The sequence below is a fragment of the Pestalotiopsis fici genome (genome assembly GCF_000516985.1).
Source record: "Pestalotiopsis fici W106-1 unplaced genomic scaffold PFICI_Scf_9, whole genome shotgun sequence".
Taxonomy (NCBI): domain Eukaryota; kingdom Fungi; phylum Ascomycota; class Sordariomycetes; order Amphisphaeriales; family Sporocadaceae; genus Pestalotiopsis; species Pestalotiopsis fici.
In genome coordinates, this window is record NW_006917099.1 from 2,479,336 (window position 1) to 2,495,517 (window position 16,182).

The 16,182-nt window shown below is 51.3% G+C and overlaps 3 protein-coding genes across 3 annotated transcripts; 1 reads left to right on the forward strand and 2 right to left on the reverse strand.

Annotated features, from left to right (window-relative positions):
- Positions 1–240: 240 nt before the first annotated feature.
- On the reverse strand, positions 241–5,649 carry PFICI_12179 (uncharacterized protein; the record flags this gene model as incomplete). Its single annotated transcript, XM_007840760.1, has 2 exons — positions 241–1,955; positions 2,004–5,649. 2 exons carry the CDS (start codon positions 5,647–5,649, stop codon positions 241–243), a joined length of 5,361 nt encoding a protein of 1,786 aa, XP_007838951.1.
- Positions 5,650–7,239: 1,590 nt separating this feature from the next.
- PFICI_12180 (uncharacterized protein) lies at positions 7,240–9,975 on the forward strand (the record flags this gene model as incomplete). Its single annotated transcript, XM_007840761.1, has 1 exon — positions 7,240–9,975. The coding sequence occupies one exon, from the start codon at positions 7,240–7,242 to the stop codon at positions 9,973–9,975; it is 2,736 nt and encodes a 911-aa protein (XP_007838952.1).
- Positions 9,976–10,320: 345 nt separating this feature from the next.
- On the reverse strand, positions 10,321–14,024 carry PFICI_12181 (uncharacterized protein; the record flags this gene model as incomplete). The annotated part of the gene is made up of 2 exons (XM_007840762.1): positions 10,321–13,081; positions 13,135–14,024. 2 exons carry the CDS (start codon positions 14,022–14,024, stop codon positions 10,321–10,323), a joined length of 3,651 nt encoding a protein of 1,216 aa, XP_007838953.1.
- Between the last annotated feature and the right edge of the window lie 2,158 nt (positions 14,025–16,182).

The following is a 16,182-nucleotide window of genomic DNA, read 5'->3' on the forward strand; positions in this document are numbered from 1 at the left end:
CAGCCAAGACGATCTCATTGCCGTGGTTCCATTGAAGAAATAGAGGACACCATATACGCTTATATTTACTTTACTCATTGAATGCATGAAGATTGTGTCCGCTGTGATGTGTGAAGTGCAAAGACACGCCCAAACCCTATATTAACAGAGTCGTAATTCGTTTTCCCTCCATGGGCTCATGCCATCTAAACGCCCTCCAAATGCTCGTAACTATGCTTTACATGAATTATTCGCAAGCTATTATAATCTTGCACCTCCTCGCCATTCGCCAGCCGCGCTGACAGCAGTACCTCTGCTTCCAGTGCCAACCATACCTCCAAAGTTGTGAAGGCGCTCACCAATCAGATAGGCTTCATCTCTCACTCTTGCCCTCCAACGCTCCAGAATGGTAAAGATACCTCTGAGGAACCAGAGCATGACCCATCCGAGGGCGGCAATCGGATAAGCCATTCGGTACGCGATGATCTGCTTGTTGGCCGTCCAGGGTTCGATGATGACCAGGCCGCGGCTGAACGCAGCTTGGGCGACTAAAGGTGGAAGGGCTAGGAGGAAAACAGATGAAAGAAGACCAGGCAAGACAAAGGCCCGGGTGAGGACATTGATGTCCGGATCCATCCAGCCTCTTCGTAGGACAGCGCGGGCGGCCTGAGCTGGGCGGCCTCCCATGCGCACCAGTAGCCTTGTGCCAATCTTCAGATAGAGTAAGCCCAGCGTCCAAGATTGCACGACATTGACAGTGTGTCCGTCCGTAAGAGTATGCGCCTGGTCCGTCAAGTGTGAATACCTCCATGTCCGCAGGGGTATCATCAAGTAAAACTCCACGATCAATGACACCGCCAAGGGGAAAACGAGGAGCAGAATACTGTACGTATATGCCAACCGCGAGCCTATTCCGGCTAATCGAAGGAATTTGGCGTAGACGGCTCGATCCATGACGGAATTGGCAGAGGCAGAGACATACTCTCGAAGCTGATCCATTGTGGCTCGCGCGTGAAGCAGGAAGTACACTGTAGAGCCCAGTATATATATGCCAATGCTAAAGGCATAAATATCGTTGGTTCTGACGTGCATAGGGAGCAAGAGCTTAAACATACGCCGACCAAACACCAATGGTACAATGGTGAATGCCACGCCAGTGACGGCGGCAAACATCCAGATGAACAAAATGAATAAGAAGATGCGGGCGCGGAACCACGGTGGCACGTAAACAAATTGGTAGTTCTTGCCTGAGTAGATGTCGGGTTCCGGGAGGTGAGGTCGGCCGTCGAGTCGCGCATCACGATCAGTGACCTCGAGGAAGACGGTACGTCCCTTTGGAATCTTGACTTGATCAGATGCAGGTGCGCGCACGAACCGGCCATCGGGGACAAGCTGCCCGCTCTCGACAAGGTCCGACTTGATTTTGTCCATTTGTGCCATCTCATCTGGGGATACCCGACTAGCTGGCTTGGATTTGCCGCCTTCGAAAATACCCGACCACGTGGCAGAGGTCACTGTTCCTGTCGAATCAATTTGTAGGAACAGCCTTTGGTACCAAGGTGTATTTTGGTCAGTATCAGAAGGAAGTCGGAGGGAGCCCTCCTCGTCGATTCGACGTTCGCCAAAGAGAAACCATGTCAGGTTGAGCGTCCTGGCGCATCGACGGAACCACCATGTATACATGACATGCAGACCATCGCTCGGCTTGAAGAATTTGACTGCAAGCGGCATCAAGAAGTTATAAAACAACAAGTCGATGGGGAATTCAAGCACCGGCTCGTTGGAGGAGTAGTGGATTGGGAGGACACTGGGAATCGTCAAGGATAAGCCCCAAACCACGCCGCCGAGGCAAACAACGACGAGAGCGCCGTAGACAAAGGCAGAAAACAATATCTTGCGTAGCTGCGTGGTGACGTTCCGCTCCAACACATCACGTACCGGGTGAAACTCTGGATCGTCCGGGTCTCGAATAAAATCTATCATGGTCAGTTCCTGTGCGGTAGAAATGGGATATCATGACTTACAGAGTACACCCTTGCGCATAATCTTGCGGCACATTGATACGAATAGGGCAAAATGGAACATATAGCCCGTGCCAACGAACCAGTGCACAAACATGGATGTCAGGGGGTAGTTGTACGTAAAGAGTAGTCGGGACCTGAAACTAGTACTCTCGAAAAGAGGTAACAAGGCAAAGTCTAATAATAGACCACAGTAGAGCGGGAAGACGAGCATCTCGATACTAATGATCAAAATAACCTTCATGACGCCACTTGCTTGATTAAGCACATCAATGATTGAAGCCTCCCATTCTTGGGCAGTATTGCCACTTGAGAACGGTGTACCTCGACCGAGATAGAGACCGGCGAGAATGGACATGGAGATATAGCCACCCATTATTGCCAAAGTCCTATCTGTGCCGTTCCAGTAGGCCAGTGAAGGATCAAGTGTGCCAGCGGTCTCAGGAATGCTCAGGCTGATCATCCACGAACTTGGCCTCGTAATTGCTGTGGTCAGATTTTTTCCGAGATCAAGGGCATGAGGCGCGGCTGCGGTCAAGGTGGATTTAACGACTTGCCATTTTGGAGCATAGTTGCCTCCAAGTAAAAAGATGATGGTGCGGGTGAATGCTGATGATAGGATGCGTGTATGCGACTTGACAGTCATCAAAGCTTCGTGGCTCACAACCGAAAAATTGCGTACCTCATTCGAGCTGATGAACATTGTCTCATACACGATGCTATCCCAGATTCTGCTCACCGACTCTGACGTTAGCTCACGAGCATCAGAAGATGCAGATGCGAGGAGCAGGCGGGCCTTTTCAAGGTGAAACATCTTGGCCAGGAGGTATAGTACGTCGAAGATGAAGCTGGAGGTCCATCCGACAGCAAATAGGCAGCTATCTTGAATAAATCTTGAAACGCTGAGCATCATGCGAACGATTCTCATTGGGTTCGCGGTTACCCAGATAGCTAGCCTGCCGACATTGTAGGGGAGAAAGATGCCAAAGAAGATGGTAATGGACACCAGGAACGCACAAAAGATGGCGTTCTGGAAGAGGCCACCAATAGGACCACGCATACCGAGAAGCTCCATGACACCATCGAAATCTTCGGCATCCTCGATGGCTTCGGGGTCAATGCCAGCAGCGGCGGCGGCTTCCATGACATCGGCTGCCACTTCTTCCCCCATAATCTCATCTCTGCCGATGTCATCATCCTCTTCATCCTCGGTGTCATCATTGCGGTTGAGCTCCATGAATGGGGCGTTCTGGTCGTCGATAAAGAGCTCTAGCGCATCTTGGCCATTCGCTTCTGCACCGGCATCAATATCTCCCCACATGAAGTCAGCTACTCTCGCTACAAGGCCAGCCGGTGGCTGAACGACTTCCTGTTCCGGTGTGGCGTCTGGTAGATCGGTAGCTTCTTGCTGGATTGGCGGTGCCTCGGGCGCTTCCACATTTACCCACGAGCTGGATTGACTTGAATGGTCTGCAGCATTGTCGCTGACATGTGCGTCGGGCATCCCGTTACTAGATTCGTGGGTCGGACCTTGTTGCATGTTGAATATGTCTGTGATTGCAGCCTCGAATGTTGGTACCTCTCCAGGCTGCTCATCTGTGTTGGCTTCGGAGGTCGACAGTGCTGCAAAGGACCAGCTATTGTTGGCCAATGGGTGAATTTTATCGTGAAGTGGAGGACCGTCTGATACAGCACGAGGCCTGTTCAACGGTGACAAGTGTACAGAATCAATCTCTAATAACTCATCACCGGTGCTAGATCCGGGGCTCGTGGAGATTGGCCACTGTCGGATGTCCTCCACCAGCGAAAGTGATGGGATCTCGTTGTCTTCATCAACGGCCCTTTGCTTGCCCTTGTTTGAACCATTTGCAGAGTCCTGAGAGTCAGTTTGGGTGTTACCGAGAGCCTGCGCGGGAACCGAGAATCGCCCAATATCAGTGTCTAGGCGATTAAATGCCGTGCTAGATGCAGTCTGGTTCCGAAATGGGGCGCTCGAACTGGAAGGAAGCGGAGCTCCTTCAACAGAGGCAGCGCTGCTACTGGAACTGCTCTCTGACAGTGTCATGGCTCGTGTTGCATTGACCCAGTATGACAGTCTCTCTTCTAGGCCCTCATCGCGTATCATGCGCAAAATCTTCTCCGGATCTCCATTGGCTTGTCGGTAAATCCGCAAATACTGGTTAACCGTAGTCTGCGACTCCTCGTCCATATTCTCCAGCAAAAACCGATCCCGAGCACCGCTGTCCAATGGGGCTCGAGGTGGCATGAGGGGAGTGGCCGGATGGCTCGTCACTGGGCCACCGATTTCATCTTCGACTGTATCTCGTCGTACGATTCGCCTTCTAAACTCGGCAATGGGTCTTTGACGAGGCTGCGGCTCCTCTGGCATCATGTCCGTGTCCCGTTCTGCAGCTTCCCCATCCTGGGCGACCATTGACTCGTCATCGCGGAAAGCAATGTCAGCATTACCCAGAGGATCCGGCCCCATGGCCATCTCCACTGCGACTTGTGCTCGGGGTACCTGTGCTTGCTGGGCTTCCTGGAACCCGTCAGGGTTGTCCATTTGAGCGGCGAAGGCGGCACGCATGTTGATCTCGGGCTGTTGTTGCACCACATAGTCTCTAACCAGGATGATCAAGATGAAACATACTATGACCAAGATTGTAATGATTTGGCCTTCGAAGATACGAATAACAATTCCGTTGATTGTTGGATGGGGCGTGAGATTCTTCAGGAAGCTGACCTCACTCAGCAGGGTTTCGTGCTGTGGTAGGTTCCATGATATCGCTGAGCCATTGACTGACTTGCTCCAGCTTCTCTCCGCCGAGAGTGCGCTTCCGCCGAATAGGAGACGTGTTACGGACGTAGTAAATGACTTGATGCCACTGACATTGAGGTGAAGAGAGGAAGCTGCAGCCTGGAGGAGATCGGGCATTTGTTCTGCAATGTGTCTCTTGTTGGCTGCCGTCGTCGTCGCTGGAAAGAGAGGGCCCGAGGGACAAGAGTTGGTGGTGAGGCCCTGAGTAGCCATAGTGAACGCGACCAGATTGAGATGTGCCATGGTTGTATTCGAATTCGGGCTCATGGATAGCTGGTTCGTCGGGCCGAAACCTTCGTCACTGATCCAAAATAAGAAGGACCAAACCCACCTCATCAAGTACGGGAGGCAGCCGAGCCATACGCTGATGACTAGAGCAGCTCTCAGCCAGACGAGAATATTCCGTAGCAGATATGTGGCCATGTGACTGGCGAAGACGTAAAGGGGCAGACTCTTTGGCATGCTGGGCGAGTAGAGCTTGGTAAACCGGAACGGGGTTTTGCACAGTTCGCAATGTTTCTTCTGAGAATGCGACAACCATTCCATCAAGCAGTCCTGGTGGACATACTTGATACTACCGCTGCATTTGCAAGGGTAGAAGAGAGGTTCGCTCGAGGTTCCCTCGCCTCGACATATCCGGCACGTGTCGACATCTCCTGCTACCGACTCGGCGGCGTTTGCGCTTGGGACTGATGCTTGGTCGCCAGCTCTGGCGGGTTCGGGGCCTACACCAACCATGTCATCGGGATGTGCTGTCGAGGTGCGTCGGCGCATGATGGTGTTGGGAAACTCGGCCGGATCAGGCTGAACATCAGCGGCGTAGTGATCCATGGTCAGAGTTTAGGGCGTTTAGTCGAGAATGCGATTCGATTTGTTTTGTAGAGTTTGCTCAAGGACGCCCCGAGGGCCACATCAGAAGCAGCGTGACCATGAGTTGGGAGGAAACAGAATTAAAGATGCGAAAGCCTTTCAAAACTTGTAACGAAGAAAGATGATGGGTCGATGACCTTGACGAGGACTTGGACCTGGAGCATTGATGCTCTAAGGTACGTTGAGCCGCAGGCGTCAGTGTGTCTGGCTTACTGGCGTCGGAACTTGTTCAGGCTTAGAAATGCGCTTAATTGACTGACGCCCTGCTGTGCCACTCAAAGCTTAATGAACTCGGCGCCGACCACCGACACTGAAAGGCGGGGACCGCGGAGCACATTTAGGTACCTAGTACTTCATATTAACGGGAGCAGCAGAGACGCCAAACATGAAGGGACATTGTCTGCCACTGTTGCTGCGTTATGACCCAAAGTCGCCTTGCCGTACAACATTTTCTCTTGGAGCAAAATACAGTATCGAACTGACATCATGCCAGAATTAGACATGTTAAAGCCAGCTATGCTCGCGCCCGCACTCTGCCACTTTAGTTAATCAGTACCACCCTTGTACTGGTAGGAAAGAACCTTGGTGCATCTCAGCGGCGTTCTACAGGTAGGTAGTGTATACATACTTTTCTGGCTCTTTTCATCAATGTTTAAGATCATCTAGCCGGATATTGTACAGTACTACCAATATTCGCAAATCGATTCACTGGGGATTTTATTTTTCTGGGAAAGAAGGCACAGGGCAATGTGGAACTATTCTTATCAATTGCCTGTGCACCCAGTAGGTAGGATAGGTAGGTGGACAGAATATGGCTAAAGAGTGCTGGCGAATAGTATTCGTGATGAGCTATCAAACTCGCCTACTGGAAGATCCCAAGCAGAGGATTCGACACTTGGTCAAAAACGCAAGTCTGAATCCAGCGAACGTGCCAGTGATACTTACTAAGTTAGAGGCACCCGACATGCTGTTCCACACTTACAAAAGACACCGTGCAATGCTTACTTAGATGGGAGATACTTGAATATGCGAGTCGCTGACGATGAACGTCGCAACATGGGTGAAGAAACGCCAATACTGATGCAATCACGATCACTTAATTCCGTGGCCGCACACCAAGCAGCCAAAAGCATTTCTTGCGAACAAATGATAGGCTGACTTATAAAAACCTACCTATATCATGCATATTTAACTTGGACCTACATGCGAAGGCAAGCCAATACAAGGCTGCTTCAAGTCAGCTATAAGAGCTACTTGATGTAAAATTGGGGAGCCGCATAGGTAAGTTCATAGAGGGAGAGTGAAGCCATCGCCCAGGCCCTCGCAGAATAATGTCCAGCCAGAGCCCAGATGATTGGTGCTCAGCGCATGGTTCATTACCGTGGGTCACGTACATATTCCCCCGGATTAATTGGGCCTACCATGAAAGTGGATCGTCTCGATGTCGTGATCTATATCTCCCTTGACACGACCGACTGACCGCGAGATGACGACCTGCGTCTAGCTGACACACTCAATTCTCCTCGTAGCAGGCTTGATCGAGGCTTTATCATGTCCAGTGCGTCTCAAGGAAGCAAGATCAAGCCACAAGTCAAATGGCTAGATGTCTCGCAAGGCTCCCTTGGTCTTGAAAATGGAGCATCATTTGGCATGCCCTGGCCCAGAGGCCTCTACCAGCCAGGACAAAGGTTTGCCATAGAAGGCAATGGCCAACAGTGGTCCCTCGACTCGAGGGAGTTGGCACTCTGGTCGGACGGATCACTCAAGTGGACAGTTCACTCGGTCAGCGGCCAAGTCGAGTACTGCGAGAAGTATGCGATAAAAGCAAGCACTGAGGAAGCCCGCGCTGGGATTCCTTTACGTACAGTCGAAGATGAAATTGAGCTTTCGAATATCCTGGGGCTTCGCATTAAATTTGCGGCTCCTGGGAATTCGTGTCTCTTCAAAGAGGTGTCGATGAACAACAATATCATCTGCTCAGGTGCCACAATCATCGCCTCCATCAACCATAAAGTATTCTTCACAACGGTGAGGGAAATTCAAGTGGAAGAGACAACTTTTAGCAGAGTAGTGATCAAGGTCTCCGGAAACGTGACCTCGGCTCAGGGCCAAACACAACTGCCGTTTGATGTGCGAGTGTACATGTACTCACATTCTCCAACGTTAAAGATTGTTCATTCCTTCATCCACGACCTCGATTCGGACAGTCCATTGACCTCGCTTGGGCTTCGTTTCTCTGTCTCATTCCAAAGTACCGAACTATACAATCGACATGTCCGGCTTGGTGGGTCGGAGGGCGGAACGCTGAGGGAAGAAGTACAAGGACTCTCGGGGCTCAGGTTCGGTCCCTGCCGGCAGCACATGATTGACCAGACGAGTGGAACGGCCGTTACTCTGAGGGAGACGGAATGGGAGAAAACCGAGCTTGGCCGTGGATTGACATACGTTCCATCGTGGAACGACTACACACTCTCTCAACTGTCATCAGATGGTTTTACCATAAAGAAACGGACAAGGAAAGGATGCTCTTGGGTAAAAGTTGCTGGAGGTAGCAGAGCTGATGGGACAGCTTTTATAGGGTCGGCCAAGTGTGGAGGTTTGGCTGTCGGTATGGCTGATTTTTGGGAGCGATATCCAACACAGATTGATCTTGGTAATCTTACGGCGGAAACGGGTTCGGTGACTATTTGGCTGTACTCACCGCTCGCAGAGCCTCTGGAGACTGCCCCCTATCATGACGGGCTCGGCTTGGATACCTACGAAAAACAGCTGGAGGCGCTCAACGTCACATATGAAGACTACGAACCAGATTTTGCGTCAGCAAATGGCATAGCGCGGACCAATGTTTTGTTTGTCAAACTGTTTGAAGCGATTCCATCAAATACTCATTTCAGTCACTTCTCCTCATTTGTCAGAAATATGCCTCGCCTCGTTGTCGACTTGGAGTATATGCACTCGACAGAAGTATTTCACGGGTGTTGGGCACCAGATTATCGGCTACAGGGGCGCAACCCCTACGGAAGCGAAGTGGAAATTGAGGGGAATCTTGAGCTCCTGTTTGACTTCTACAAAGGTCAAGTGGAGCAGCATAGGTGGTTTGGATTCTGGGATCATGGCGATGTGCAACACACCTTTGATCCCTTACGACATGCTTGGAAGTACGATGTTGGAGGTTTTGCCTGGGACAATTCCGAACTCTCTACGGATCTGTGGCTATGGATGTATTACCTCCATACCGGCCGAGCAGATGTGTTCAGGATGGCCGAGGCAATGACTAGACATACAGGCGAGGTAGATGTGTATCACTGTGGAAGGTTCAAAGGTTTTGGTACGCGACATGGTGTCCAACATTGGAGTGATAGCTCCAAGCAGCTGAGGATTTCCAACGCAATGTATCGAAGGATATACTACTACCTCACGGGCGATGAGCGGGCGGGAGACCTGATCGCAGAGCTTCAAGATTGTCAATTTGCTCTTCTTAGCTTAGACTCGCATAGAAAGGTACAGAAGCACTCGGATATACCAGACGGGTTTGCCATGGCAAATATTGGGCTCGACTGTGGGCCGGTTTCAGCTGCCTGGCTAAGCGCATGGGAAAGAAGAAGCACTGGATGGGAAAAGGCAAGGACGTTATTGCTGAATATGCTACAAGGTATATCCCGCCTGACACATGGCATTGGAAACAATGCCATGCTGTTGAACCCTGCGACAGGCGAAGTTAGGGAATGCACTTCGCCGACGCCTCCATATACCATCTCCCATCTGTCAATGCTCTTTGGCTTTCCAGAGATCTTTGCCGAGCTGATTCACTACGCACGGCACGAGCACCCGGAGATCGTGCAACAGTTCTTGAAAGTATGGCTGCAATATTGCCGTGCCTACAATGGAGGCCGTCATGTGCAACTGGAAGAGTTTGGCTTTGAGTTCCCCACTTCGGCCGGTTGGAATCAGAGTCATTCCACGATTACTGCCTTTGCAGCAGTTGAACAGGAAGACGACCAACTCGCCCAGGCTGCATGGGACCAGTTCTTCAACTGTAAAGCATCAGGGAACAACAGTGGCGGTTATGATAGAAGCCATGACTGGACCATCCTCGCGGCTGCCGGGCCAGAATATTTCAACCCTGGACAAGAGGCGCCGTGGATCACGACAAACGAAGCAGCTCGGTACGGGGTATCCGCGATTTTCAATTTGGCAAATATTGGGACTTATTTGCAAGACACACAGTGCGGAGAATTGGATATTGTTGATTGTCAAACTACATTGAGGCGGATAGAGTCGTCATAGAGCATCAATTCTTGCATTCTCTGCGAGTGTCCATTGTCGTAAAGCGAAATGACTATTGAATGCGCCCAAACAAAGAAACCTCCACCCCACATAAAAAAAGTGCATGTTCAAATCCATTCTTGGATATGTTTCGAGACTTGTGGTACATGATTAGGGAGAGAGAAAAATGCAAAGTTAGCAGCGCTTTGGGTATATGTGCCTGATCAAGCGTGAAAAGAGCGATACAAAGCAAGAGAATTCTGTCATACAGCACCAGCACATCTACCTATCCTCCACCCATCTGATCGTTGCCCGATTTCGTTACTCATAAATCCGTTTGGTTTCATTCGCCCACTGGATGTCTTTTTACAGCTCGTCACGAAGGTTCTCAACATGCTCCTTGATGTTTTCTGTCGCAGCGGAGAAAGTCTCGGCGGCGGCATGAGCTGCCGAGGCGGCAGAGTCTGTGACTTCACTAGCAACGCTGACAGCCGTGGAACTCACGACGCCATATACATCTGCCAGGCGAGAGTAGACAGACTCTGAAAACGTTGGCTCCTTCCCGACGACAAGTTCAGAGACGATGGAGGCGACAACGGAATACTGCGCCGCGGCTGCTGAGGAGGCTGATGCCGCCGAGTCCGCGGCAAACTCCCCAGCAGAGGATGCATAATCTGCAGCGGCATCAGTGGCAGACGCAGCATACTCTCCAGCCTGAGAAGCATAGTCGGCGGCCAAGTCGGTGGCCGACGCAGCATACTCGCCCGCCTGGGATGCGTAATCACCAGCAGCAGCGTAGACATCCTCGTACCATGGAGTTGGTGTGGGAGCTCCGTAAACTTGAGAGCTAACCTGGCTGAGGAGGTAGTCCCAGTTCTCCGCAATCGAATCTCCTGCATCAGAAACAGCGTCACTGACCGAAGAAACCACCGATGCAGCAGCGTCATTGGCAGCGGCGGCAGCTGATGAAGCGGAATCGCCTGCAGCGGAAACGACGGAGCCGGCAGACTCGGAGGCCACAGAGGCAATAGAGTGAGCTGATTCCTGGAGATTGGTGGGTGTCGGCGTGGCGGTCAAAGAGCTCACGGCAGAAGATGCACCAGCCAGGAACTCTGAGTAGCGGGCGTGAGCAACACCGAGACCGGCATAATAGTTGTGCTTTGCCTGATCCAACATCTTTTGGCCACGCTCGGCAGCTGTGCTCGGTGTGGGCTCGGCAAGGCCGATGGCGACCTTTGCGCTTTCATACTGCTCGCCTGCCCAGTTAACCGAGTCTTGAAGGTTTTGCTGCGCAATCGACTGGACGCGCTCCCAATCGACACTGGGGACTGTGGGCAGTTCAGGCACCCAGTTGGTGGTCGGTGTTCCGTAAACTCCCTCGGACGCTGCAGTCAGCGCCTCATTGAGTCGAGAATTGGCCACGCCAAGGGCGCCAAAGTACGCACTCGATGCCGAGGTGAAGAGCTCTTCGTGCACCGGCTTGGGTTCACCACTAATCTGGACCGAGACAGCAGACATGGCGCGAGAATACTGGTTGGCAGCCTCTGCAATGGCGGCAGTGTAGGCAGATTGAGCAGCAGATGTGATGCTGTGAGGAATATCAGACTGGACCTTGGAAGCAGCACTGGAGATGGAAGAGCCAATATCATCGGTATCAATGTCCAGAATAGGTTGACGCGTGGGTACAGACTGAGCAGCAGCTCCAAAAAGGGCCGACTTGATGCTGGTTGTAGACGAAGCAGGGGGAGGTGTAGGCTCTTCCGGGGAGGCAACGATGGTTTCCTCAATCTGCTCCGGCCCGTCCACGGGATCGGACGACGGCAATGGCTCGATTGGTGCTGCTGCGGTTTCGGTATTATCCTTGGCGATGGGCTTTTGAGCCTCTTCCGACTCAAATGCCACATCTGTAGCAGCATGCGTGGGCTCCTCGACCAGACTCTCCAGGGGTGGCACGGCAGAGGTCTCAACATCTTCTACCTCGGACAGAGATATCGTAGCAGTCACTGTCTCGTCTACCGACAGAGTCGTGGTAGATGTACTCTGAGAAACCACGTCCGCAGCGTCACCCTTTAGGGACTCGCCGGCAGCCTCGACGCTCTCGCCAATGTCATTGGCAATGGAATGGACGGCATCCTGGACACCGGCTGCAGCATCCTTGAGCGCCTGCGCAGCTTCGGCGGCTTTTCTCTGAACAGCTTCAGCGGCCAGCTTCATGGACGAGGCATCAAAGTCGTCGGTGTAGTCACCAGCAAGGGCTTTCCAGGCAGCAACCTGCTTCAAGCCAGCGAGTTGCTGAGCTGCCTCTGCGGCGATGGCCATGCCCTGACTTTCAACGTCGTTGCCAGCATTTTGGGCGTCCTTCAGGCCCGGGTGAGTGATGACAAGCTGCTTCAAATCTTCAACCCACTCGTCGAATTTCGCACGGAGCTCATGGAACTTTTGCCAATGCTTGTATGTGACACCATCCATCCATGCCCACTTCATGCCGATCCTCTGCAGAGCCAAGTCGCGAATACTCTCAAGGATGTGGACGTGGTCTTGCGCGGCCTGGGTCACGGCAACCTCAATCTGCTGCTCATAGTTCTCGCGCCATGTGCGAATCTTTTGAGCATTATCCTTAATTTTTAGCCCAGCGCTTCTCACTGCCGCGACCACTTCTTGTTCAAACTGGTCTGGGTCTCCATTGTCCTTGTGCTGCTCCAAAATTGACAAAATAGTCGTCTTGAGTTCGGCAATCTCAGCAGTGACAGTAGTGTTCAGCTCAGCTACAAGAGGCAACCCTTTGCCCAAGGCCTCTTCTTGAATGATTTCGTCGGCAAGAGCCTCGATACGTTCCTCGATCTCAGCAGCGCCCTCGTCTGCGGCCTTGGTGAACTTGCCCTGCCAGAGTTCAAGATCATCAGCCACTTCCTTGGCGGCCTTGTCCTTGATTTCTTGCTTTGAGAGAGTGACGGGTGTCTCTTCAACGCTGGCCTCGGCTGTGGCAGACGAAGCTTCGGGTTCTGGCTCGGCTACTGTTGAGGACTGAGTAGGCTCGGGTTGGATAGTAGTGTCGGCGGATACGGCGGTCGACGTAATCGAGGCAGAGGGCTTGGTGAAGGTCGATTTGGCAGCCTGAATGGCGGCACTACATTTTCATTTAGTAAAATAGGTCAACGAAACTGACAAATCAACACTTACGAATAAGCGTCTTCGATGGCTCCAGCCTTGGGCTTGATATCCTTGTAACGACCGAGACGGTCCACGATACGAAGCAGTTGAGGTTCGACTTTGACGGCATAGACGTCTCTAACATGGGGCCAAACAGTAGAGTCCAGAAACACGTAGGTCTTGTTCCAGGCCCACAGAGCTGAGGGAACGGCAGTGCTAGTGGTGAAAGATGAGGCACGGTTGTACCCTTGTAGAGCGTATGGCTGCACGAACAGATAGGAAGGGAGGACAACGTCGTGGTATGTCTGGAGCGCATTTGTCTTGGCAATGTCATAGTATGGTGTAATTGCATCAGAAGCCTTGCTGACATGCGGAGCAACGACCTGATCGTACTGGGTTTTTGCGAGACCTTGATACTTGACGAGTTGGGGTTGGACGTTTGTTTCCCATTGTATGGTACCAAGCTCGCGCGCCTTTTGAAGCTGGGGGCCACCATATTTGACCGCATACGTGCGAGAAGGTGCAATCACGACGCGGTCAACAGTGTCGTAATACGGTCTGGCGAGATCCACGTAAGGGGCAGCATAGGCATCATAGTACGGAGTCAGATGCGGTGACACGACCTGCTTGGTCTGGAAGTATGGTTTGCAAATCTTGGGCACGCCCTCAGTGCAAGCATCCAAAGTTGCTGGACACCGGAACAGAATGGTGAGGATGGAGTACCATATGGATAAGCGGGCGGCGATGCTGAAAAGCCGACCCAAAAAGCTGCGTCTTGGCTTTGTAGGCGGTGTTTTACGTCTGGGCGCGATGCTGTGGCCATTAATACCACCATTAATGCCACTGCTGACACCAGTCGTGCCGTTCATCTTCTTGCCATTGAGAGACCCATTCGTCTGGCCGTTGACGTGACCGCTCATCTCGGTGGCCGTACCAAAGTGGCGGCGGTGGACGTTGTATGCTTTGTTTTTCTCTCGACGTCGTTTCGATATTTCCGCACCAGATGAGGAAAGTGCTGAAGCAAGCTTTTTCTGGCTGGCAAATGTCGTGCTCCAGAGAGGAGATAAGGCAAGTGATGTAGGTAGCCCGTGGATGAAAAAGCTCGAGCTGGTTGCCGCTATGTAACTGAAAGTTGGAAGCTCGTGCTCTGAAGTTGGCGCAATCAGAAGCTAGAAGCTTGGATGACGCTAATGGCTGAACTGGCCTGGGCCGAGTAGGAGCTGGTACTGCTGGGCGGGAGTTTTAATTCGGTGGATCTTTGTTGATCAAGATGATCGAGTGCATGCACTGCGATTTGATTGGCCTCTGTGATACCGCGCAGGCTTTTCAAATAGAGAGATAAACATTAGATGAGAAAACAAGCCAAGTGCAAAAAAACAGGACACGATTTTGGTAGAAATGTCATATGATGCAGGGAGGAGGCCAGTAGCTGTGCTCCGTATTCTGTAGAAATTGCGGGCTGAAAGTTAGAGTACGCATCTCGCAGGCAAAGGTGGTCGGACTGAAGCTTGATCGACACCCCGTCAACCCGTCCCATCTGCATCACAACATCCACATCCACCACTATGAGAACAATGATCATAATTATCCGACTAAATATTATCTAGTCAGGGTCACGTTGGGTAGTTAAACATCTAAGGTCACTCTCGAGGTATAGAATTCGAGTAGGAAGTCGATGGCTTTCAAGGTTATCAACGTCCAAAATACAGAGACTCTTATCGCTAGAGATGTTCCAAATTTTGAACCCCCGAGGAAAAAAAAAAACCAAGGAATGACGCAGGGGTCCTCAGAGGCTGATGGCTGGCTGCAATCAGCAACACGCGCTGGTAGTGTAACGGAGATACAGGGAAAACAGGCCTATCATGTCGCAGTTTCTGAAGAGAAGGTTTGATATTCCCAATTAGCGGGGTACAAAACCCCGTGCAACACAGCAATCCAACCATCCAATCCCTAATGTAGGTGCGAAAGGGTAGGTAGCCCATCTTCTAGCCATCAGCCATCCGGATGGGCATGTTAGCCCAGTAATAAATCCGAACTTCAGATCGCATCTACAGCTCACCATGAAGATACAATCTATTCAATATCCCGTGGACCCTATAATTGATCGGAGGAACCTACCACACCTGAATGTATACATGCTCCCACATTATTTGAGCGCGCCCAAAAGGTGAAGGAAAAACAAAAATGCCCCAGCTCATTGTTACTGTCTGCAATTTGCCTGCTCAAAGTACTTTCATAGGGACATTTGTATCTCGTCGCGCATCGTCCACAATGAGGAACGATTGAACGTCGTGTTTGGGAACGGCTAGCGCAATTTGTCGCTTCACGTCGACGTCATTCATAATATGGTTTTGACCTTTTCAGCTGCATTATGAGCGCTGCCAAGAACTCGATCGAATCAAGGAAGTTACCACAACATTGGACGCTGGCGCAGTTATCAACATGATTTGCCTCAATACAATGCAATCTCTTGATCTATCAGACGAAAGCTTATTGAGGGACGGAAAAAAAAAAAGGAATGCTTTCCTGGCCATTATGGTATCAACACTTACCAATCGTTGACCAAGAGGCAAAAGTTTGCCCTGTATCACAGGCTTCAGCCTCTGTTCTCTGTACATAGCCTTGAATTCGTGGAAGAATAGTTCTAACCTAGATGGGTACGTCTAGGCTAGAGATGGATGCCGGGTATGGAACAATTGATACGTTTGCCTCTTTCATTCATACCCTAAGTATTCACATAAATTCCCGACCCAATTGCGACAACTTCCTTACGCGACTTTGACGGTTGCAGTCATGATGTTGGCAAGCCTTGAGGTGCAAACTGCCGAGATGCCATTGTCGGGTACGGGAGTATTGTAAATACCAAAATATGCCATCTCAACTGGTAGCGAGAGATGGGGTAATTCGAGCAAGAAATCTCATCCAATTGCAAGCGTATGCTAAATCGGTGGTCAAGCATGATCCTTTTAACGGAGGACCCGGGTCAAGCCGGCATGCTTGGCCTTGTGATTGATGTGTTACGAGAAGCCATTGTGTTCATCCCACGCTGTATGACCCGGCAGATCTCGAGCGCCGAGC